At 42.1% G+C, this 25,043-nt stretch overlaps 2 protein-coding genes and 1 pseudogene across 3 annotated transcripts; all 3 read left to right on the top strand.

The window, feature by feature from the left end:
• The first annotated feature begins 1,102 nt into the window (after positions 1–1,102).
• Positions 1,103–1,432, top strand: LOC126951999 (60S ribosomal protein L30-like). Its single transcript, XM_050786251.1, has one exon. It carries the CDS (start codon positions 1,106–1,108, stop codon positions 1,430–1,432), a length of 327 nt encoding a protein of 108 aa, XP_050642208.1. The 5' UTR covers positions 1,103–1,105.
• A 1,186-nt stretch (positions 1,433–2,618) lies between these two features.
• LOC126954110 (uncharacterized) lies at positions 2,619–2,707 on the top strand (annotated as a pseudogene).
• A 17,566-nt stretch (positions 2,708–20,273) lies between these two features.
• Positions 20,274–24,796, top strand: MARCKS (myristoylated alanine rich protein kinase C substrate). Of its 2 annotated transcripts, none has more exons than XM_050786656.1 (2): positions 20,274–20,837; positions 22,677–24,796. In XM_050786656.1, the coding sequence occupies exons 1-2, from the start codon at positions 20,736–20,738 to the stop codon at positions 23,568–23,570; spliced, it is 996 nt and encodes a 331-aa protein (XP_050642613.1). In that variant the 5' UTR covers positions 20,274–20,735; the 3' UTR covers positions 23,571–24,796. The 2 variants fall into 2 exon arrangements, with proteins under 2 accessions (XP_050642613.1, XP_050642614.1); XM_050786657.1 differs by lacking the exon at positions 20,274–20,837 and adding an exon at positions 22,123–22,366.
• Positions 24,797–25,043: the final 247 nt, after the last annotated feature.

Here is a 25,043-nt window from a genome sequence, read left to right as displayed (position 1 = left end):
GCACTAAATAAAAGATAAAATGCAAAGTTTAATTATAATGAGATTATGTTTTTTCAGTCTTTAATGAGATATAAAACTTATGAATAAGATGACCTTTTAAAGCTTTATTTCATAGATAAAATTTGAGATTACTATTTAAGAAATTTTGCTTAGGTTTCATTTGTGTGAGGCCTTTAAAGCAATATTAGGTTAAAGACAGACTCCCTAAATTCCATCAACATAAATATCACTTACTTTGAATATGAATAGAATTTGAGAAGTGAGCCTTACACATTTATTTCAATTTCTTATGAGTCTAAAATGTACGAGATTAGGCTATATTTTCTTGACTCAGATTCATTATTCAACACAAAGCTACATTCAAAGAGAGAGAGAGGCCGGGGTGGTGGCTCACGCCTGTAGTGCCAGTACTCTGGGAGGCCGAGGCGGTGGATCACTTGAGGTCAGGAGTTCGAGACCTGCCTGGCCAACATGGTGAAACCTCATCTCTACTAAAAATACAGAAAACAGCTGGGTGTGGTGGCAGGTGCCTGGAATCCCAGCTACCTGGGAGGTTGAGGCAGGAGAATCACTTGAACCCCAGAGGCGAAGGTTGCAGAGAGCTTAGATGGTGTTATTGTACTCCAGCCTGGGCAACAGAACGAGACCTTATCTCAAAATAAAATAAAATAAAGTAAAATAGAGAGAGAGAAAGATAGCAACAAGAATGGGACAATAGTAAAAGAATCTGCCTTATTGTGGGAGGAATTCCAGTCAGAAGACTTGGTTTCTAATCTAAATTCTGTTATTAACTAGTTGCACTTAGGCAAATCATTTACTATTTCTGCCATCTCCTCCTGCATGTGGCACATATGTAGGTAAATCATTTAAAAACAACTGGAAAAAGATAAAATTATGGATTATCTAGGAATAATTTGCATAACATATAATGAAGACAACTCTAAACCTATATGTAAGGATGAAAAAGAGACCTGAATACAGAGATTATATATATATAGTATATGTAATATTTTTATTGTAAATATAACATTATACAGATATCACCTTTCTCACTCCCCGGCCATCTTGGCAGCAGCTCTTAGTTTGGGCCATCCCGACCAAGGAGATGAAAAAGTCACTGGAGTCAATTAATTCTCGGCTCCAACTCATGGAAAGTGGAAAGTACATGCTGGGGTACAAGCAGACTCTAAAGATGATCAGACAAGGCACAGCAAAATTAGTCATCCTTGCTAACAACTGCCCAGCTTTGAGGAAATCGGAAATAGAGTACTATGCAATGTTGGCCAAAATTGGTGTCCATCACTACAGTAGCAATAATATTGAACTGGGCACAGCATGTGGAAAATGCTACAGAGTGTGCACACTGGCGCTCACTGATCCAGGTGATTCTGCTATCATTAGAAGCATGCCAGAACAGCCTGGTGGAAAGTAAACTATGCAAAATTTTCCTTTAATAAAACTTGCCAAGCTTGTTTTCTTTAAAAAAAAAAATACATTATAAAGATATCAATTTTATGCCAATTTATCAACTCAGTATAATCCCATCAAATACTCAGAGAAAAAATACGTTTAGAATTGAAAGACTGATCCTAATTTTATCTGGGAGAGTAAATAAGTAAGAATGCTGACTTTTAAAGCAAAAGAACAATAAAGATGATTTTCCATGCCAGATATCAAAATACATTACAAAATTATAGTAATTAAACAAAAATGTATTGGCATAGGACTAAAAAGATAGTTCAGTAAACAGAAGAGAGAATCCAGCAACAGACCCATGTTTTCATGGGAACTGTAGTGCATACTAATGAAAGAATTTCAAATCAATTGTGGTAGAACATAAGGGAAAAATAATCAAATGAGATTCCCACCTCACACTATACCTCAAAATAAATTCCAATTTTTTTTTTTTTTTTTGAGATGGAGTCTTGCTCTGTCACCCAGGCTAGAGTATAGTGGCACAATCTTGGCTCACTGCAACCTCTGCCTCCAGAGTTCAAGTGGTTCTCCTCTCTCAGCCCCTTGAGTAGCTGGGATTACAGGTGCATGCCAGCATGCCTGGCTAATTTTTGTACTTTTAGTAGAGGTGGGGTGTCACCGTGTTGCCTCAGGTTGGTCTCGAACTCCTAACCTCAGGTGATGCACCTTCCTCGGTTTTCCAAAGTGCTACGATTATAGGCGTTAGCCACCGTGCCTGGCCATAAATTCCAATTGAATTAATAATCATAAGATTAAAATTTTTAACAAATATGAGGAAAACATAAGAATATATATGTACTTTTTTTTTTTTTTTTACAGTCTCGCTTTGTCACCCAGGTGCAATTCCTGCTCACTGCAACCTCTGCCTCCCTGGGTTCAAGCAATCCTCCCACCTCAACCTCCCAAGTAGCTGGGATTACAGGTGTGCACCACGACTCCCAGCTATTTTTTGTATTTTTAGTATCGATGGGGTTTCGCCATGTTGGCCAGGCTGGTCTCTAAATCCTGGCCTCAAGTGATCTTCCCTCCTTGGCTTCCCAAAGTGCTGGGACTACAGGCGTGTGCCACCTTGCCCAACCCGAATACGTATGTACTCTTAAGGAAATATCATTCGTAAACAAGATAGAAAACTTAGAAGCCTGATCCTTTTGTAGCTCATGAGCAACAATGACTGGGTGTTCACATGCACGTGTGAAATGCACTACAATCTCAGCACATTACCCATCTGACCTGAACTTGGGGAGGAAAAAAAGCAAAAAACTCGTAAGTCACAAGGAACACAAGGAAACAACTGTCAGATATAACTACATGATGCTTTAAATTTTTCTGCCCAGGAAAAGATCACGTAAACCATGTTTAATGAAAGACAAAACAGACTGAAAGGAGATAGGTGTAACATATAACAGAAAGGGATTAACTGCTATAATATGTAAAAACTAAAGAGTTCCTTCAATTAAATAATGAAAAGACAACCCAATATAATAAGGTAAAAGAATTAAAATGAACAACATAAAAAGAAAAAAGTGATCAATGAATATAAAGATCAATAATCTTTTTAGTGATTTCCCACCAGATTAAAGAAAGCTGAACAATTGATAATATGTAGTTTTGGTAAGTGTATAAGGAAAAGGGCATTTTCATCACTATGAATCTGAATATAAACAACCATAGCATTTCTGTGGGTCAGTTTGGCAACATTCATCAATATGTTAAAGATTATGCCCTTTGATGGAACAATATTACTTCTAACAATCTATCCTACAAAAATACTTACACATGTGGACACATATATATATGAATATTAATGATATAATAGAGAAAAATTTTTAACAGCCTAAACATTCATCCACGAAAGTAATGACTAAGTTTTAATATTTCCATGTGAACAATGAAACACTATATGGCTATTTAAAAGAATTAGGTTGTTTTACATATACTCCTAGGGAAATTCTTCAAGATATAAAGTTCAAAAAAGAAGTCAGAAAGCAATCTAGATAGATTGTACATAATAATGTCATTCATCCCATTTGTAAAACTCATGTATATATTTGTGCATGAGCAAGCATGGGAATAGAAAAAAGCCTGAAAAGATATACTACAACTTGCTAACAGGAGGTAGAATTCTTAAAAAGGATCAATGAAAAGGAATTTACTTCAGTTATTTTATGTACTCCTTTCCCATTTGAAAATGTTACAAGAATGCATTTTTTTCTCATTAAAAATTTTAATGGAAAAAATAGGAGTTAACAAACTGTACTATTAATGTTGTTCCTGCCTTATGCAGAACTACTTGGTAATATAAAAAACAAGCAGAATTACAAAGCCTAGAACTTTCTTTTGTTACATGTTCATTTTGCCTCCTTAATTTTTGTATTTATGTAAATAACTATAGCTTTTATTAAAGCTCAACTACAAAGGTAATAAAAGTTTTATCTAAGTTTTTTTCTGTACCCCTTTTAAATATACACAAAGCCAACTTTTAAAGCTGGCTTTTTAATATAAGCATGATCTAAAAGTCCATAATTTTTCCCAGAAGGCTGAATGCCTCCAGAGGACCTACCACTGTGGAAAAGATGCTGTGTCAAAATGATGCGGTGCAGCCATGCACTGGGCTGGACATCAACCTTGAAACACATGATGCTGGTGACTGCATAAGGAGAATTCCATTCAAATTTGACGGCTGATGGATGAAGTTCTAAGATTCTTGAGGGTTCTTTTAAACGCAGTTACCAGGCATCTGAAATCACTTTCAGAAACTTATCTACAGCATAATCTAGAGAAAAATTTCCAGGCCTTGGTATCTATTTCATCATTCAAACGATACTAATTCTCACCTGCCATTTATTATAAAGATTAAGTAAAACAATGAATCCAAAAATGCTTTGGAAGTTATGAAGTTGCTGTAAGACATTGTTTTTACCAATATATGAACTGCTGATCTTCCACAAATCAATTTGATATTCCTACCCCCAACCTTACCCTTCTATGGTCTGGAGTCAGATTTGTTATCATTTAATGAGAACTTCCTATATTCAGGTCCTTAGGAAAAGCCTCAAAACAGTTCTGGAAGGCAATGCTCCTATTACCCCCATTTCTCAGATGAGGAAGAAGATTAGATACCTAGCCACAAGTCACAAAGCCAGGAAATAGTAGAGCCTAAATTCAATGCTGTTTATTTGATTCCAAAATTATTAACTGCTGCTCCTAACAGAGCACTGCCTCCCAGTATATTCATGTTTCATATCTTTTAATACCGATGAGGATAATAATTATTATGAGAATTATAATTGCTATAAATTATCTCTTTCCAACAAATTTTTTTCAAAACTGGGAGAAAAGCGAGCCTGGAAAAATAAAATTTGCATAGGTATTAAGAAAATATTGTCCAAAGAAATTCAGGGTGTAAATACATTATTAATACGCTGCTGCTAACAAGATTGGTAATTAGCACTGAGGAAAAAAGACAGAGAGCAAGAGAACCCTAAGAAAGCTCATTTATCTATCTAGACTTTCTGTGAGAAGGATAAGGATTTTTTTGTTTTGTTGTTGTTGTTGTTGTTTTGAAACAGAGTCTGACTCTGTTGCCCAGGCTGGAGTGCTGTGGTGCAATCTTGGCTCACTGCAACCTCTGCAAGCGATTTTCGTGCCTCAGCCCCCCAAGTAGCTGGGATTACAGGCATGGGCCACCATGCCTGGATAATTTTTGTACTTTTAGTAGAGACAGAGTGTTGCCATGTTTGTCAGGCTTGTCTCGAACTCACGACCTCAAGTGACCCTCCTGCCTTGGCCTTCCAAAGTGCTGGGATTACAGGCATGAGCCACCACACCAGGTCGGACGAGATATCTTTTTTTTAATCTAATGTAAATTTTTTCAAAGTGCTGCTTGCCCCCAGATAAATAGCAAGGCTGGCTCTCCTAGCTAAGTGCAGATGAAATGTCAAATTACATTAAAAAGCTCTGGCTTGTAAAATATTTGAGGAAAAGCAAAGACTAAGAAAAGATAGCTTAAGAAATGCAAAATGTGGGCACACAGTATTTGCTTAATCACGTAAAAAGTCTAAACGTTAATTAAAATTGACATTAATTAAGAACTATAATCCCACCTCCCTCAACAGGGAGGCTGGCTTACTGGAAGAAAAGGACAACTTGGAATCACCAATTCTCCTACTGGTCGTCTAGAGCCTTCAGTAATCCCTGGTCAGTGTCTCAGAATTCCTTTGGGAATCCTTCCCAAGGGAGGAGTCAAAAAACGGGTTCATTGCAAATGCTTACTTTACAAGTGAGTACTTTATTACAGCTCTGCTGTTGCATGTTTCTCTTATTTTCCTTTCACTTCCAAATCTAGTCAGAGGGTTTCACCAAATCCATCTTATTCCAGGATGATAAGATAGAAAGGAAAACCAGCTTTTATTGAGGACCTGCTAAATGCTGGGGCCTGGGGCTACTAAATACCAAAACTTTCATTACACGTTCTGCCTATTTTCATCCAAATCGCACCAGAAAACTTCTTACAAAGAACGCTTAAAGCGGTGGCTCATACCTGTAATCCCAGCACGTTGGGAGGCCAAGGCTGGCAGATCACTTGAGGCCAAGAGTTTAAGACGAGCCTGGACAACATGGCGAAAACCCGTCTCTACTAAAACAAGAAAAAAAGAAATACAAAATTAGCCAGGTATGGTAGTGCACGCTTGTAATCCCAGCCACTCGGGAGGCTGAGGCAGGAGAATCACTTGAACCTGGGAAGCAGAGGTTACAGTGAGATCTCCCCACTGCACTCCACCCTGGGTGACAGAGCAAGACTCTGTCTCAAAAATAAACAAAAAATTTTTTTTAAAGAACACCTAAAACAACAACAATATCACCATACCTTACCTTTAGATACCTCTATTAAATCTTAGAATTCTTTGTTTAAGATAGAAACTTTTATCCACATTTTACAAAGGAAGAAACTTGGGCTTAGAGAAACGAAGTCAACTGCATTAGTTCACAACATAGCCACCAAATGTTTGAACCTGACGTTGAACCCATGTCCTCAAAAAGTGTAGCCCTACTATACTGCAGCTCCTTCACCCCAGGGTAGCAAATTCCCCAAAGACAAGTACTGTATTATTTTAGCAACAGCCAAAATCACAGTGAATAAAATTGTATTTTGAAAGCTGGTTGAACAATGAAATGTTTAATGCACCTGGAAGGTGTTAGTATTATTAAAGAGTGACCAAAGTGGGTAACACAGTTTCCAGTAATAAAAGTGATTCTAAAATACAATCATAAAGTATCGAAACAGTTTCTTAGGTGGCTTCTGGGGCCAATCTCAAAGAGGAATGCCCCCCCCCCAAATTGATTTGAAGATTGGCATGGATCTGATGGGTGTTCTGATAAAGTGATAATTAAAAAGGATAGTTGCTTGTTCCCATGAATTCTGATACAATGACAATGGAAATCAACATTCTCAATTTTATATTCTTGCCATGTTCATGCATATATATATATATATATATACACACACACACACTATGATAAGGAATTATATATATGTATTTATGTATAAAATGACATAAGCTGCATTTTATTATTTTTAATTTAATTTTTTTATTTTTTATTTTGTATTATTATACTTTAAGTTCTAGGGTATTTGTGCACAACGTGCAGGTTTGTTACATATGTATACACATGACATGTTGGTGTGCTGCACCCATTAACTCGTCACTTACATTAGGTATATCTCCTAATGCTATCCCTCCCCCCTCCCTGCTCCCCACAATAGGCCCCGGTGTGTGATGTTCCCCTTCCTGTGTCCAAGTGCTCTCATTGTTCAATTCCCACCTATGAGTGAGAACATGTGGTGTTTGGTTTTCTGTTTTTGTGATAGTTTGCTGAGAATGATGGTCTCCAGCTGCATCCATGTCCCTACAAAGGACACAAACTCATTCTTTTTTATGGCTGCATAGTATTCCATGGTGTATATGTGCCACATTTTCTTAATCCAGTCTGTCACTGATGGACATTTGGGTTGATTCCAAGTCTTTGCTATTGTGAATAGTGCTGCAATAAACTTACGTGTGCATGTGTCTTTATAGCAGCATGATTTATAATCCTTTAGGTATATACCCAGTAATGGGATGGCTGGGTCAATAAGTCAAATTGTCCCTGTTTGCAGATGACACGACTGTATATTTAGAAAACCCCATCATCTCAGCCCAAAATCTCTTTAAGCTGATAAACAACTTCAGCAAAGTCTCAGGATACAAAATCCATTTGCAAAAATCACAAGCATTCTTATACACCAGTAACAGACAAACAGAGAGCCAAATCATGAATGAATTCCCATTCACAATAGCTTCAAAGAGAACAAAATACCTAGGAATCCAACTTACAAGGGATGTAAAGGACCTCTTCAAGGAGAACTACAAACCACTGCTCAGTGAAATAAAAGAGGACACAAACAAATGGAAGAACATACCATGCTCATGGATAGGAAGAATCAATATTGTGAAAATGGCCATCCTGCCCAAGATAATTTATAGATTCAATGCCATCCCCATTAAGCTGCATTTTAATATGTTTCATGAAATAGTCCTGAGGGGCACATTAAGAATTTTAAAAGTTTGTAATAAAACATTAAATAAAAAGATATAGACCAAACAATTTAACTAGTTATTTGCCTATTTGATATCCAAGAATTTTTTTTACAGTTCTCCCCCACTAAATTGAATGAATCTTTTGATTGTATTAGTAAAAATAGGTTAAAATGAAAATCAAATTATTTTTGAAAAGTAGTGATGATGTCTAGAATATAATAATTCTTTATCCTGCTTGTTATTGGATGTTTTCAAAACACCACAATTACAATAACATGGATTGTTTAAATGAAAAGTTGTAAAAAAAATTTTTTTTTGGTCATTTGGTGAAAAGAATATAAAAGTAGATGCAGGGAAAATTACTACCCATTTTATTCGATTAATGGTCACTCTATAGTTTAAGCATTCATGACATTTAAAGCCACAGTACAGGCTGGGCACGGTGGCTCAGGCCTGTAATCCTAGCACTTTGGGAGGCCCGGGCGGGAGGATCACCTGAGGTCAGGACTTTAGCCTGGCCAAAACGGTGAAGCCCTGTCTCTACTAAAAATACAAAAATTAGCCAGGCATGGTGATGCATGCCTATAATCTCAGCTACTCAGGAGGCTGAGGCAGGAGAATCACCTGAGCCTGGGAGGCAGATGTTGCAGTGAGCCAAGATTGCATTGCTACACTCCAGCCTGGGTGACTGAGACAAGACTACATCTCAGGAAAAAAAAAAAAAAAAAAAAAAAGTTACAGTAGGAAAAAGCAGGAGATAAAGAAATTAAGTGTTAGTGTTAGAAAATAAAATGTTAAGGAAATTCTGATCAAGAGAAAAACTGGTCTTGTCAGCATAATCAGGAGGCAATGTCTATTATTTATCAATTGTCATTTTCTCTTCTCTGCTTCTTAGGAGGACATTTTGCCCCTACTGATGCAACTGTTGCTGTGGTTGAGTCAGACAAACATAAAAGACTGTGACAGGACCCTAAGAAGTTCAAAGACAAGGCTCTCTTCTCAGTAAAAAGGGAGATCAGTTCACAACCTCCTTGAAATCTGCTTATTTTTTGGAGAAGAAGGGAGAGAGGGACAGATGCTGGTGGAAAACTGGCTTCCTAAATTTTTTTTAATTATAAAGTATCTTGGAATTCTTCAATCTTTTCTCTATAAAGTATATTTATTAGGTCTATATTAAAAACGTGTAACTACTAGTTCTTTATTGGGAGGCAAATTAAGACAATTATAAGGAAAAGTTTAATAAGTCATCATTCAGTGATCCAAACTGGTTTTCTGTCTAGAGATTATGGTGACAGATTATAAACAGCCTTGGAAGTCAGGCAGGGAGGGTTAGATCCCAGACAATTAGAAGCCAATTTTTGATCAGAGATGCGACAAGAGAGATATTTGTGGCATTGAATGCTCTGGAGAAGGGAACAATGACCAAAGAGGTAATTCAGGCAGAAAACATCAAGAACTTTGACTTGAGTTTTAGTCCTTGGAAGGGAGAAAATACCAGAGATGTTTGAAAGGAAAATAAATCAACACAACTTGACAAGGATAATCCATGGGGTGCTCTGAGCTGATAACAAATTGTACAGTGAGAATTCCAGTCTTCTCCTTGATACTCAATTATTTTTATATTTAGTAAAGTCTAATCAATAGGAATTTTAGAGGAAAAAGCAACATAGGGTAACATGTGCTTAAGATATGAAAGATGGTGGAGGTGAAAAGAGGTTTATAAACTAACCAAATGGGCAAAATCTTCAGGGTTTGTTTTGTTTTATTTTTTGTTTTAAATTCTAATTGGTAGTGGAGTGTTTAACCATACTGAAACCTAAGGAGGTCTTATACTTGGTTCTATTCTTAGCCTGAAAAGTGGAGAGAAATGAGTCCAAAATGTCTCCAAGAAAGCTAAAGAAATCATCAGGGAAGAAAGGAAGAGAAGGAAGGGAAGGAAAGGAAGGGAAGGAAATCATCAACTTTCCTAGAGACTTTGGACTCATTATAAAATATCTCGATTGGAAAGTGGAAGACATGGTACACCAGATCACTCAGAAGATGAGCTGGTTTAGATGGGAAAACAATAACCTAACTTTGAGAAAGTGGAGAGAAATACACAAGCAGCAATTACCAGATCAGTAAGGAGACAATGGAAAATACAGAGCTGGAATTTCGGTTAGCTATTAGGATCGGAAATTCTGATTGTTGTGTCATTGGCATAAAAGTAGTATTTAAAGCAATGAGAATAAGATCCAAAGTCAATTGAAAACTTGCCCTACGTATCTTTTCCTCAATATTGGAGAGGAGTTGGGTATGGTGGTGCATGCCTGTTGACCCAGCTACTTGGGAAGATGAGTAGCTTCAGCCTGGGAGTTTGAGACTGCAGTGAGCTGTGATTAGGCCTGTGAACAGCCACTGCACTCCAGCTGGGCAACGTAGCGAAAATCCATCTAAAAAAAATACACACATGCACACACTGGAGAGGAAGAGGAGTAGAAGACATGTAGAAGAGGCAGAGACAGCAGGATAGTGCAGTGACAAAGTCCCTGTCTGTCTCAGCAGACCACAAGATACTGGCTGGTCTGGGTAGCTATAGTCGAGATTGGGGACTTTTTTTTTTTTTTTTTTTTTTTTTTTTAGATGAGGTCTCTCTCTGTCACCCAGGCTGGAGTGCAGTGGCGTGATCTCCGCTCACTGCAACCTCCGCCTCCCAGGTTCAAGAGATTCTCCTGCCTCGGCCTCCTGAATAGCTGGGACTATAGGTGTGTGCCACCACGCCTGGCTAATTTTTGTATTTTTAGTAGAGACAGGGTTTTACCATATTGGTCAGGCTAGTCTCAAACTCCTTACCTCATGATCCTCCCTCCTCGGCCTCCCAAAGTGCTGGGATTACAGGTGTGAGCCACCGCGCCCAGCCTGTAGTTGGGATTTTAAGCAAATTATTTAACAGCCTTATAACTGGGAATTCACCTAATTGATCTAATTGATCTCTGAATTTACTGTGGGTATTAAATAAAATAATATATACAATAGTGATTGAAATTTTAAAACTGTCAAGTGTTTACACCTACAATCAAAATGTAAATCAAATTCCAACTGTAGCCTTAATGGAAGAATGTCACATTTTCATCACTCGCTACATTCTCGACCATGAGTCCCATCCATCCCAGGAATCCTTACAGTTTTCCCACAGTGGCACTGTGAAGGGCTATACCTTCTTACCTCTGATCTCCTGTCTCAGCTGCATCTCCTATCTGGAGTCTCTTCCCAACTGTAACATTCTCTCCCTTTCTCTACACCCTATTTTACCTACATTCCAAAAAGCTTCACTCTGCTCTAAGCAACACTCACACTTTTGTCCCAGGAAAGGTAGAGGTAAGTTTTTGGCACAATTCAACCATTTATGTTTTTATTCAGTTGTCCAAAAATATGTTTTGTGATGACAATATTCTGGATAAAGTTACTAAGGATGTTTCCAGATTCAAGAATCTGACCTGTCGGATTCTGTTTGTGTGTGTGTGTGTTTCTTTGAATGCTAATTCCCACTTTGTAGATGTAGCCCTAAATACTTCTCTTACAACACATAAAGTTTAATATTTAATATATTTCAGACATTTTTTAGTGTATCTTGGTCATTTTTGTAACCTTCACAAAAACTGGAAACATCCCATAAAATTCTTAACTTTATCTGAGACAGCATAACGTACTCAAGGAAACAGTGTCACAGGTTTGGAATCATCAAGAGCTGGACTGAGAACCCAGTCCAGACCACTTACGAACAGCATAAACTTGAGCATGTTATGTTATGCCTCAGGGATTTGATTTACAAAGAAAATAGGAGTAATGGTTTCTATTTTATAAGATTACTGTAGGGATTCTAATATGTAATGGAGGCAAATCACTGTATACCAGTGCCTGACATAAAGTAGGTACCTAATAAATATCTGCTGAGCAAACGAAGTCCTTCCCAGTCATCTCATCACAAAACCTAATAGAGTGTTGAAGGCACTGAAAAGTCCATCCAACTGGAGGGGCCCTTAGTAAAGTTCTAGTTTAGCAGTAGCTTAATAAAAACTTTCTATTTATTGATTGCCACTAGCTGTTTCTAAGAGTTTAATACATCTTTTTTTTAAACTGCATTGTCATTTGGAATAAAGGAAGTGTTTGATTTTATACTTTAATTTCTAGAACCGGCTGGGCGCGGTGGCTCAAGCCTGTAATCCCAGCACTTTGGGAGGCCGAGACGGGCGGATCACGAGGTCAGGAGTTCGAGACCATCCTGGCTAACACGGTGAAACCCCGTCTCTACTAAAAAATACAAAAAACTAGCCGGGCGAGGTGGTGGGCGCCTGTAGTCCCGGCTACTCGGGAGGCTGAGGCAGGAGAATGGTGTAAAAACCCGGGAGGCAGAGCTTGCAGTGAGCTGAGATCCGGCCACTGCACTCCACCCTGGGCGACACAGCGAGACTCCGTCTCAAAAAAAAAAAAAAAAAAAAAAAAAAAAAAAAAATTTCTAGAACCATAGATTCGTTCAAATAACTCATTTCAGCCACTGTTTAAATCTCCTTTTTAGTATCAGAAAGTATTTATGACTAAAAAAGCAATGAAAAATTACCCTTTGTATGGTCCCTATACTTATGCTGAAGATTCAACTTTTTTCTATGTGAATGTTTTACTTCCACTTCTGTTTCGCCAGGTAAGAACAATCAGAAAAGTGACTAGGTAACTCTATAAGACCAGGAACCTGATCGCCTGATCCTTTTAATGAAAACTTTGATTGCTTTTCTTTATTTACTTGCCTCTTATCTCTGAGAACAAAGTTGGAAAGGGAATTATCCTTGTGCCCTCCCCAATCCCCCACCTTCATTCCGTTCTTCCAAAAGCTTATATGGAAAGTTTTCAGCCTATCCCTGGAGGATAAGTATTGCAAATTTTGAGAAATGCTACTATGGATAAGCTTTGATTCAAAATTTCTGGAGAAAACTTTTTCTGTAAAAATGTTCCTACTTTTTGTTTACTTGTCTCTAATATTATGTCCTACTCTTTGATTACTCTTTCAAATATTAAAAAATCTTGGCCAGGCATAATGGCTCACACCTGTAATCCCAGCACTTTGAGAAGTTGAGGTGAAAGAATTACTTGAGCCCAGGAGTTAGAGACCAGTCTGGGTAACATAGGGAGATCCTGTTTCTACAACAAATAGTTCCAGCTACTGGGGAGGCTGGGGAGGAGGTTAGAGGACCGTTTGAGTCCAGGAGTTAGATCAGCCTAGGCAACAGAGCGAGACCCTGTCTCAAAAAAAAAAAAAAAAAAAAATATATATATATATATATATATATGTATATATGTGTGTGTGTGTGTGTGTATACACATACATATATATATGTCAGTTGGTGTGCCTGAATAGCAGCGACCAAAAAATACACTCTTGTTTATAGTGGTTTTGTAGTGATCACCTATTCCGACCATGTGGAGATCTAACAGGCCAGAAACTTCACTCCTATTGTAGGTGTGTTAGTTCTTGATTCTTCAGACAGATAAACAGTGACTCTGATGTTTCCTAATTATGAAAGAATCTTTCTATTTGAGTACTACTGGATAGTTAATAAAGAACACTAAAGCAAAATCTAAAAGTAAAGAAGGTTGCAGTTTTAGTATCAATTGTAAAAACTAATAAAACTCCTACTACAGGCTGGGGGCAGTGGCTCATGCCTGTAATCCCAGCATTTGGAGAGGCTACGGTGGGAGACCTTAGGACTCCCCAGGAGTTCGGGACCAGTCTGGGCAACATAGTGAGACGCTGTCTCTATTTTTTAATTTAAAAAAAAAAAAAAAAAAAAAAACCAACCACATATAAGATTCTGTGCCTATTACAACCATTTGAGCTCTTATTAGACTCCTAGATGACAGATAGCCTTCAGTGAACAATGGCTAACACAATATTGAACTGTATTTTCCAAACCTTGCTGAACATCAATTTCCAAATCTGTAAAATGGGAAAATGATAGAAGTTCAGGTTCTGTTGGAAGGGTGAAACACAAGCCTAGCAGACTCACACAGTGTGGTGCCTGATACAGAGTAGGTTCTCTTCCCTCCCTCCTTCTCTTTATGTGTTTCTGTATGAAATAATATAGGATTAACTGACATTGTGCTTTGTAATAGCACTGCCATTTTATTCTATATTTTATTTTTGTGCAAATATTGACTGCATAGATATAATACAAATTGGGCATCTCTTGAGGGAGTGAATGACTGGTAATCTTAAAGAGGATTGTAGAAAGATATATTTGATATATTGATTAAGCATACTTGAGATTTATCAACCTCAGATGGGCCCTCCTTACTGCTCTAAAGTCTTACTATGCCCCAAAATCTCAATCCTATGCCTCCCATTCATTATTTCACACCTTCTATAAGGTCATCAAACTGCAACTCTCCCTTTTCTTCTTTCCTCTTAGCTGAATAGAAACCATCAGAGGGAAACTTTCTCATCTTCCCACCATCCTCTTCTTCTCTCATTACAGAATTTTTAAAAAAGTAGAAAATCTTTTAAAACCCAATTTCTCAGCATGTACCCTGTATCCCCATCGCTTCCTGCCTTCTCAGAAATGCTTTTCCATTCTTTATTCCTTTTCCTCTTATATCTTCATTTTCCTTTTTACTGTATTAGTTTCCAGATCAGTCAAACGTGCTCTGATGCCTTCCATCCAAGACAGCACCACACAAGCCAAAAACATGAACTGGGTTGAGCTTTCCTTATCTGAAACGCTTGGGACCAGAAGTGTTTCAGATTTCAGATTTTTTTGAATTTTGGAATGTTTTCATATACATAATGAGATATCTTGGGGATGAGAACCCAAGTCTAAACACGAAATTTATTTATGTTTCAAATATACCTTATATACAGAACCTGAATATAATTTCATACAATATTTTAGGTAATACTGTGCATGAAACAAAATCTGTGTACACTGAAATTTATGTACATCGTGAAAAAAATTTGTGTACATTGAACTACTTTATTACCCTTTGTGGTGTGCTTGCATGGAGGAATCTGGACGTGCAAAGAAAACATATATTGCAGCTGACAGGGGCTGGGGGGGATGTTTTTTCTCCTTGGAGACACTGAATAAACTTTGTGTCGTGCATGTGTGTTTTTACCATAACCCCTCACATGAGGCCAGGTGTGGAATTTTCCACTTGTGGTGTCATATTGACACTCAAAAATTTCAGATTTTGGATTTCAGATTTTCCCATCAGGGATGCTCAATCTGTCCCAGCCCTCTCCAGCTACTGCCTTGTCTCCCTAAACCTTTATTGAGTCCAGCTTCATAAAGAGGTGACTACGCCATAATCTTCTTCGTGTTCCATTTTATCCTAAACACATGAAATCCAGCTTCCACTCTCAACATACTACAAAAACTGCTCTGGAGCCTGTATCCAGTCGTTTCTGTCCTGCAACATGCAATGGAAACGTCTCAGTATTTCATTTGAACCCTCAACAGCATTTAACAAAACTTACCACTCCCCCTTGAAACACTGTCTTGATTGATTTTCCTGACCCCACACTCTCCCGGCTTTCTGTCTACTCTTTGAGAGTTCCTTCTCAGTCTTCTTTGCCATCTTGGCTCCTTTTCTACAGATCCTCTGAGAGCAGAAATTACTCAGGGCATCATTCTGTAATCTCATATCTCTTGCATTTTCCTGTGACTTAGCTTCTGAAAATATTTTCATGTGGAATGATCACAAATCAATATTTACATTCAAAATCGTAGTCTGAACTCCGGACTCACATCTGTGAACTTCACTCTTCTACTGAGATGTTTTATAGGAATCTGAAAATATGTTCTAACTCATCTCTCTACCTTCCTCCCAAATCCATGCTGAACTCTTCCTCCTCATGGGCTTTGCTATTTCCTCCATCTGAACACAGCTCTTCACCTCTTTACCTGGCTAATGCCTACTCTTCCTTTAGGTTTCCACTTAAATGTCACTTATTTCAAAAGACCTTCTTTAACCCTCCTAATGAAATTATACTATCTTATAGCACAAAATAGAACTTTAAATGGTCAAATGTACTCCCTATTTTCGTTCAGAGTACATGTGATGGTTTAAAGTTATATTTCAGTTTGTGATCTTGTTGTTACATGCTAGTTTCTCCCCTCTCTTGTTAGGCTAGAAGCATTTGAGTGAGCCATCTGCATTATTAATTTCCTCACCTCTTCAAATCTGCTCAAGGTTTGTCTTCTCAATGAGGCCTTTCCCGGCCTATATGGAATTACAACTCAACTCTCCCCTGAACTCCCATCTCCATTATTTTGCTTTAGTTTCCCCCACCACTCCACCCCTCCCACAACACTTACAGACTTCTAACATTTCATATAATTTGCTGGCTTACATTTTTTCAACTTGTGCTTTTCTCCCCACCCAACAATGTATGCTTTATAAAGATTTCTTGTCTGTTTTGTTCATTGATACATCCCAAATGCCTACTACATGATAGGGGTTCAATAAATACTTGCCAAATGAATTGAGGGGCTGTGTCTGTTTTCCTCCCCACCACACTGCAAGCTAATCACTTTCTGTGGAATTAAATTTCAAGTAGCATAAAATCTAAGATGAAGGATGGAGCAGAACATTGCCTGCACAGTGGGATCGCATATGTTGTGAATGCATGAATGCTTCCAGGTGAAAAAGGCGTATTTAATTTGGAATCTACAAAGTGGTCGTCATCTTTTGTGTTGTTTTTTAAGCACACAGTTAATCTTGTTTTTGCTTTCTTTCTCCACATGTTAAGAAGTTGTAAGAAACAATAATACAAATGTAAGCTGCATGAGAGGAAAGACCATGTCCATATTTGTCCCTGGTGTAAGCTGATGTCTAAAGTCTTTTCCCTCGTACTTAGGAGGACCTTAATAAATACTTTAGGAATGAATGACTGACCTACTGAGTGAATCTGTGCCATCAAGGGAAAATAGCAGCACCGGCAGTGGTAGAAAAAGCCAGGACTCAGTCATCAAGGGGCCTGACCTCTATTCGTGGCTCTGCCGTCTGAGAATCTGGCAACTCTCCCGTGCCTATTTCTTCATCGTTGAGAGGGAGAAGCCAGGTGCTCCAGTTCAACTTCAGTAGATGATCTTCCAAAATGGAAGCCCCCTGAGGTCAGAGACCGAGTTTATCTTGTTCAATGATATGAAAACAAGATCTGGATTATTGTGTTTGACACACTGGGCCCTCAAGATTTTGTGGAATGGTCTCTAAAATTCTTTCCAACGCTAACATTTTACAGAAAAATAACAGGTCTCTTAAATAAATTGCTCTTTTTTCTAAAGAAAACTATACACAGATTATTATTATCTTGCAAATAGGGCAGGGTGAAAGGGGAGTACAAATGAAGAATAAATGACCGTTTCTTCCTACATTATTAATTTGGTTTGGTTACAGACACCGGTTTTACATTTTCACTATGAACTCTTGGGTTCTTTAGTCATATTTCTATAAACATTTTTGGCGCTTTGTTTGAAACCTTTAACTCTGCGTGTGAGCACACCAAACTCCTGAGGAGCCACACTTGTACTGTACTGCTTCCCTACCAGTTCCAAGTTCTTGGCCTTCTTTCCCTGTCATTAAACAGTTTTGCAAGAACAACAACAACCGTTTTCCATTTCCCAGCCCGTTCTTCCTCACCCATCCTCCGCCGGGACCCTCTTCCCCATAAGCTCAAGAAATCCCCTGCTTGGACGACGCTAGTCGCTGGGGGAGGTTGGGGAAAGGGTGGCCCAGCCCTCAGCGGCCGCGGGCAGCGCCCCCAAGGAGCCTCCGCCTGCCACTTGCTGGGGACCGTCGGCTTTCCAGCTACCTTAGAATGCGCTTGCGTATCAAAAAAAAAAAAAAAAACATCTTTTCTACCGTAAACTAGACACTCAGACCGCTCGAGAGGAGGGAACTTATGTGTTTACACTTTTTTTTTTTTTTTTTTTTTTTTTTTTTTTTGCCCCAGAGCTGCTGCGGGAATTGATTGGCTCCCTCGCGCCCCTGACGCTAGGGCTGTCCCCCCGCCCCTCCCCGCCCTCACCCCGCCCCCTCGTGCGGCCATCTGCTTCGCAGTCTGTCTCCCAGTCTCTCACTCTGCCCCTCTCCCCTCCACCACTCCCAGCCCCCGCCCCCCCGCCCACCGTCACCCCCTAGCGCCGGCTCCGCCTCTTCCCCCTCCCCCGGCCCCGTGTTCCGAATCTTCCTTGACCGTTGCCAGGGAGACCAGCCGATACCAGGCAAATAGGCGTACGAGAAAGAAAAGGGGGGAAAGCTACACGGCAGCCTGGTAACAAAGGAGCAATAAAAGCAGCCCCCAAATGGAGGGCGAAGGACGCGTCTGGGAGAAAATCCGAAAGCGAGCTAGCAGTCACCCCAATTTAAAATAGGAGGGGGATGCAGAGGAAGGGGCATGATTCACGTTGGGGGTGGGGGGAAATCAAGAGCCTTAAATGGGCTTTTGGGAATCGCCTGGATGGTGGTGTCGGATCAGCCCAGTTGGCTTTTCAAGTTGGAACTGCTAATACAAGGGATTCGCGTCCATTCTGGCGGCTGGGGTCGTGGGCCAGGCCAGCGGGCTCTCTTAAGGGTAATAACACGTTTGTTGGCAAGATGCATTTCTACGGAAACGTCTTTACATCAGCTCTGGGGAATATGACCGTGGTCGAATAATGCATCTGAAGGAACTGAACAGTGAGAAGACGAAGCTTCACGTAACAATGTTCAGCTTGGTGATTTTCAAAGCAACGCTTGAACAAAGAGTTATTGGCTTGAACCAACCGTCTTTTTCACTCAGAGTGTGACCTATTTCCCTACAGTGAGCAGAAAATAAAACTGTTTGAGAATTCAGAGCCAGCACCAGGAGAAATGAACCATTCCCTCGACTGCTTCTCACCTTCATAAGCGAAAGATTATTTCTTGCAGGATCACCAAATGTAAACGAGAAAAGGTGGTCTGATTTTGCCACGAGTGAAAACTTTGGGAAGAAAATGCTTATTAAGCTGTTTCCTTGGTTCCCCTCACCCCCCATACTTTAAGTCAGTGCCTTGTCTCTCACACACAAATAGCGTCTGGTACTTCGGTGGCAAGGAGTGCAGTGACAGATGGAGGTATCCTGTGTACCATTATAGAAGCTTTTCCTCTAACCCAAGTTAGACTTGGAGAGCTCAGGGATCTTGCTATCTCTCAACATGCAGAACATTTCTCCTTAGAACTGCAATCCGGTTTAGAATGTCATCATTGCTGCCTCCCTTCCTTCCAGGAGCACATTCGCCTGCGTGCGCATTCACACACTCACACGTTCAAAAAGAGTCCATTCGATTCTGGCAGTAGGCTGAAAACGATCCATATTGACGCGAATAACATCCCAACTGTAAATATGGATTCGTCTACTCGAGGCTGTGTCTCATTTCACCACAGAGGAAAATTATGTCATTTCAAACAGTGATAAAACGCGAAGAGTTTCGATCTTCTGTAAATGGCTCTCACTTTGAATTGTGGAAAAAAAACTATTACTAATTGGGAATAGCCAGAGAAGGGGGAATTTGTTGAGCGCCCAAGGCCAATCTCAAAATATTTTATTGCATGCCAATATGGGAGAGGGAAGGGAGTGTGGCTTCGCTGTCTGCCGCTTTTGCATTTTCCACATCTGGCCTACAGACCTAATTCTAACTGCGATCTCGCTTGATGAAATTCGATCTTCGTGGTTTAAATACCTTTCAATTTGGGACGATTTAACCATTGCAGCAGTTGAAGAAACAAACCCTGCGCATTATCTGTAAAGCCAATATGGAAAAAGAAAGAAGGAAAGAAAGCATGCTGCAAACACACAAATCACGACCATTGTCTTTAACACTCGCATAAACACACATACACATAAACACACGGAAAGATGGGGGAGGGGAGCGAGTGGAGAGAGACACACGGATATAGACCGACGAGAGTCAATGCGAGTCAAGTTAACGCTTTCTCCGCCCCGATGCACAACTACCCCCCTCCCGCGTTAATTAATTCCAAACAAAGCAAGGCAATCAAGAAATGCATTATTATTTTCAAGCAGAGAGAGGCGAGTGCCATGTATTTTTTAATTGATTTATTTATTTGGAGGACATCAATTCTCGGTCTGAGGCTGATTTTCAAACCGTTTGCAAAGCGCGGCTCCATTGTTCATCAGGCGCGCAGACCCCGCCCCCTGCTTTGTGTGCGGCGCGCGGATTGGCCGACGCGCGCGGGGGCCGCGTCAGCGCCCGCGAGCCCATTCATCTGTGCACTTGGGCGTTGGACCCCGCATCTTATTAGCAACCAGGGAGATTTCTCCATTTTCCTCTTGTCTACAGTGCGGCTACAAATCTGGGATTTTTTTATTACTTCTTTTTTTTTCGAACTACACTTGGGCTCCTTTTTTTGTGCTCGACTTTTCCACCCTTTTTCCCTCCCTCCTGTGCTGCTGCTTTTTGATCTCTTCGACTAAAATTTTTTTATCCGGAGTGTGTTTAATCGGTTCTGTTCTGTCTTCTCCACCACCCCCACCCCCCTCCCACCGGTGTGTGTGCCGCTGCCGCTGTTGCCGCCGCCGCTGCTGCTGCTGCTCGCCCCGTCGTTACACCAACCCGAGGCTCTTTGTTTCCCCTCTTGGATCTGTTGAGTTTCTTTGTTGAAGAAGCCAGCATGGGTGCCCAGTTCTCCAAGACCGCAGCGAAGGGAGAAGCCGCCGCGGAGAGGCCCGGGGAGGCGGCTGTGGCCTCGTCGCCTTCCAAAGCGAACGGGCAGGTAAATTCTACCTGTGGTTGTGGTCATTTACTTGGTGTCTCTCTCTCCTTCCCTCCTGGTGGCTCCCAAGGCTCATTCGTGGAGAGGAGTGTGGCTGGATTCTAGTCTGAAAGTTGAATGGAATGGATAGCCTAAATTGTGTATTTTTTATAGCAGGGGTCTCCCCCCACCCCCAAAGGAGTGGTTCCTTAGAATCCTGTAGAATTCTTGAGTAGACGGGAGGAAAGGAGTGATAAATCGTCTAAAATGGCGTGGTTTGGAGATTGGCAGAACGTGACTAGCTAGGTGCCCTCCTCCCCCGCCCCCAGCCAGGTTGCATTTGTGTTTGGGGGCACAATGGTGTTTGGGTGGCTCTCGGGTTTGTTGTCGAAGCTAGATTGTCTTCGAGATTTCTGAACTGGTGGTGTGATTGTGTGTGTGGGGTGGGGGAGTCGGGAAAGGGGGGCGCAGTGGGGATGGTGGTGGAGAAAGGCGAGGAGGGAAGGGCTGTCTTATTGTATGCCGCGGCGGCGTTCCCTGGGTTCTTGGAAAGGTGGTTGGCTGGGGTTGGAGAGAAGGCTTCGGTACCTTTTTATGGGGCTTTCCCACTGTCCTAAATCTTTATTCGTAGCTGTCTGTGGAATTACACACCCATTTGATTTTTAAATGGTATCTGTGGGGTGGGAACACTCGGAGGTCCTTTAAGAACCTTTCCAGATGGTCAAAAAGAGGCGGTTCGTGCGTTTGGGTCGGGATTGTTCTTGTGCGTGGCGCCTCGACCACCCGCGGGGGGCCGCCCGGCGCTGCCCGGACCCAGGCAGATAACCACGGTTGGGTGGACCCGAGAGGTCGGCCATGGGTGGCTGCTTCGCAAACACTGGGCACCCACCACGCCTCTTTTCCTAGAGAAAAGATCGTGTCGCTTCGCCTGCTCTAACCTACCGGGGAAAGCGAAGTCTGCCAAGAGGCTTTAAACCCGTTAAAAATGCAAAATGAACCGCCGAGGAGCGCCCAGGCTTCGCAGAATCACAGGGGAAGGTGGGCGTGGAAGCAGAGGCGAGACCTCAGAAATAATGGGTTTCCCCCTGCCTTGTTGGTTTCAGACCGACCAAGAGGCCAGGAAGCCACCTGAGCTTTGTTTGCGGACTGCTGAGCTGCGCGATCCAGGCTCGGGGGCGCCTCGGCCTGCGGGCAGGGCCCGGCTGGGCAGGGCGGGGTGGCCCGGCGACTCCGCCCCTCCTCGCCTGCCTGCCCCCAGCGCGGCGCAGTGGAGGCACAGCGCCCCCTGCCGGTCCCAAGGCCCTGAGCGGGCGCAGGACCTCGAAGGGCCCCGTGCGGGGAGGGGCTCCTGGCTCGAGTGCTGTGGTCCCCCTGGGAATTCCTGGTATTTTGAAGAGGCCTTTATGTATTTAGGGCGAAAGAGGGATGTGAAACGTAGGCGCGGACCACCAGCTCTGGCTCTGTGCCTTCTTCCAAAGGGCGTTTGCTGTGTCAACTATTCCTTGGCACCTTTTTTCCCCTAAGCCCCCCATAAGGCGAGGGCTGGCATGGTTAGCCTTTGCTTGCTACGTTTCGGACTTCATCTTTAGGGCACTTGCTGAATGGCTGGCTGGTCACTGTTCTACTTGGGGGCTACAGTTGTGTTTTGGGAGGGGGGGTCTCCAGGCAGCGGTGCCCATTTCCTCGTTCGTGGGGCTCTCGTCTGGGCATCCACCCGCGCCTCCCCGTAACGGCGGGGGTGGGGTCTCGATGGCCACAGGGGCCTTAGCGGGAAGCGGGTCCCTCCCGGTCCAGGGCTGGGGGCGGGAATGGCGGCGCCCCGGCCGCTTCAGTGACGCTCCCGCTTTCTCTGCCTCTTAGGAGAATGGCCACGTGAAGGTAAACGGCGACGCTTCGCCCGCGGCCGCCGAGTCGGGCGCCAAGGAGGAGCTGCAAGCCAACGGCAGCGCCCCGGCCGCCGACAAGGAGGAGCCCGCGGCAGCCGGGAGTGGGGCGGCGTCGCCCTCCGCAGCCGAGAAAGATGAGCCGGCCGCCGCCGCCCCCGAGGCCGGGGCCAGCCCGGTAGAGAAGGAGGCCCCCGCGGAGGGCGAGGCTGCCGAGCCCGGCTCGCCCACGGCCGCGGAGGGAGAGGCCGCGTCGGCCGCCTCCTCGACGTCTTCGCCCAAGGCCGAGGATGGGGCCACGCCCTCGCCCAGCAACGAGACCCCGAAAAAAAAAAAGAAGCGCTTTTCCTTCAAGAAGTCTTTCAAGCTGAGCGGCTTCTCCTTCAAGAAGAACAAGAAGGAGGCTGGAGAAGGCGGTGAGGCTGAGGCGCCCGCTGCCGAAGGCGGCAAGGACGAGGCCGCCGGGGGCGCCGCTGCGGCCGCCGCCGAGGCGGGCGCGGCCTCCGGGGAGCAGGCAGCGGCGCCGGGCGAGGAGGCGGCAGCTGGCGAGGAGGGGGCGGCGGGTGGCGACCCGCAGGAGGCCAAGCCCGAGGAGGCTGCTGTCGCGCCAGAGAAGCCACCCGCCAGCGACGAGACCAAGGCCGCCGAGGAGCCCAGCAAGGTAGAGGAGAAGAAGGCCGAGGAGGCCGGGGCCAGCGCCGCCGCCTGCGAGGCCCCCTCGGCCGCCGGGCCCGGCGCGCCCCCGGAGCAGGAGGCCGCCCCCGCAGAGGAGCCCGCGGTCGCCGCCGCCTCGTCAGCCTGCGCAGCCCCCTCACAGGAGGCCCAGCCCGAGTGCAGTCCGGAAGCCCCCCCAGCGGAGGCGGCAGAGTAAAAGAGCAAAAGCTTTTGTGAGATAATCGAAGAACTTTTCTCCCCTGTTTGTTTGTTGGAGTGGTGCCAGGTACTGGTTTTGGAGAACTTGTCTACAACCAGGGATTGATTTTAAAGATGTCTTTTTTTATTTTACTTTTTTTAAGCACCAAATTTTTTTTTTCCCCCCCCCCCCCCAACAGATCCCATCTCAAATCATTCTGTTAACCACCATTCCAACAGGTCGAGGAGAGCTTAAACACCTTCTTCCTCTGCCTTGTTTCTCTTTTTTTTTTTATTTTTTCGCATCAGTATTAATGTTTTTGCATACTTTGCATCTTTATTCAAAAATGTAAACTTTCTTTGTCAATCTATGGACATGCCCATATATGAAGGAGATGGGTGGGTCAAAAAGGGATATCAAATGAAGTGATAGGGGTCACAATGGGGAAATTGAAGTGGTGCATAACATTGCCAAAATAATGTGCCACTAGAAATGGTGTAAAGGCTGTCTTTTTTTTTTTTTTTTTTTTTTTAAAGAAAAGTTATTACCATGTATTTTGTGAGGCAGGTTTACAACACTACAAGTCTTGACTAAGAAGGAAAGAGGAAAAAAGAAAAAACACCAATACCCAGATTTAAAAAAAAAAAAACGATCATAGTCTTAGGAGTTCATTTAAACCATAGGAACTTTTCACTTATCTCATGTTAGCTGTACCAGTCAGTGATTAAGTAGAACTACAAGTTGTATAGGCTTTATTGTTTATTGCTGGTTTATGACCTTAATAAAGTGTAATTATGTATTACCAGCAGGGTGTTTTTAACTGTGACTATTGTATAAAAACAAATCTTGATATCCAGAAGCACATGAAGTTTGCAACTTTCCACCCTGCCCATTTTTGTAAAACTGCAGTCATCTTGGACCTTTTAAAACACAAATTTTAAACTCAACCAAGCTGTGATAAGTGGAATGGTTACTGTTTATACTGTGGTATGTTTTTGATTACAGCAGATAATGCTTTCTTTTCCAGTCGTCTTTGAGAATAAAGGAAAAAAAATCTTCAGATGCAATGGTTTTGTGTAGCATCTTGTCTATCATGTTTTGTAAATACTGGAGAAGCTTTGACCAATTTGACTTAGAGATGGAATGTAACTTTGCTTACAAAAATTGCTATTAAACTCCTGCTTAAGGTGTTCTAATTTTCTGTGAGCACACTAAAAGCGAAAAATAAATGTGAATAAAATGTACAAATTTGTTGTGTTTTTTTATGTTCTAGTAATACTGAGACTTCTAGGTCTTAGGTTAATTTTTTGGAAGATCTTGCATGCCATCAAGAGTAAATTTTCTTGTGGTTCTTAATCTGAAGTTTTCAAGCTCTGAAATTCATAATCTGCAGTGTCAGATTACGTAGAGGAAGATCTTACAACATTCCATGTCAAATCTGTTACCATTTATTGGCATTTAGTTTTCATTTAAGAATTGAACGTAATTATT

The sequence above is a fragment of the Macaca thibetana genome, chromosome 4 (genome assembly GCF_024542745.1).
Source record: "Macaca thibetana thibetana isolate TM-01 chromosome 4, ASM2454274v1, whole genome shotgun sequence".
In the NCBI taxonomy this organism is placed as follows: Eukaryota; Metazoa; Chordata; class Mammalia; order Primates; family Cercopithecidae; genus Macaca; species Macaca thibetana.
The sequence above is the reverse complement of the archived record's forward strand: the minus strand, read 5'-3'. Positions and strand labels throughout refer to the sequence as shown.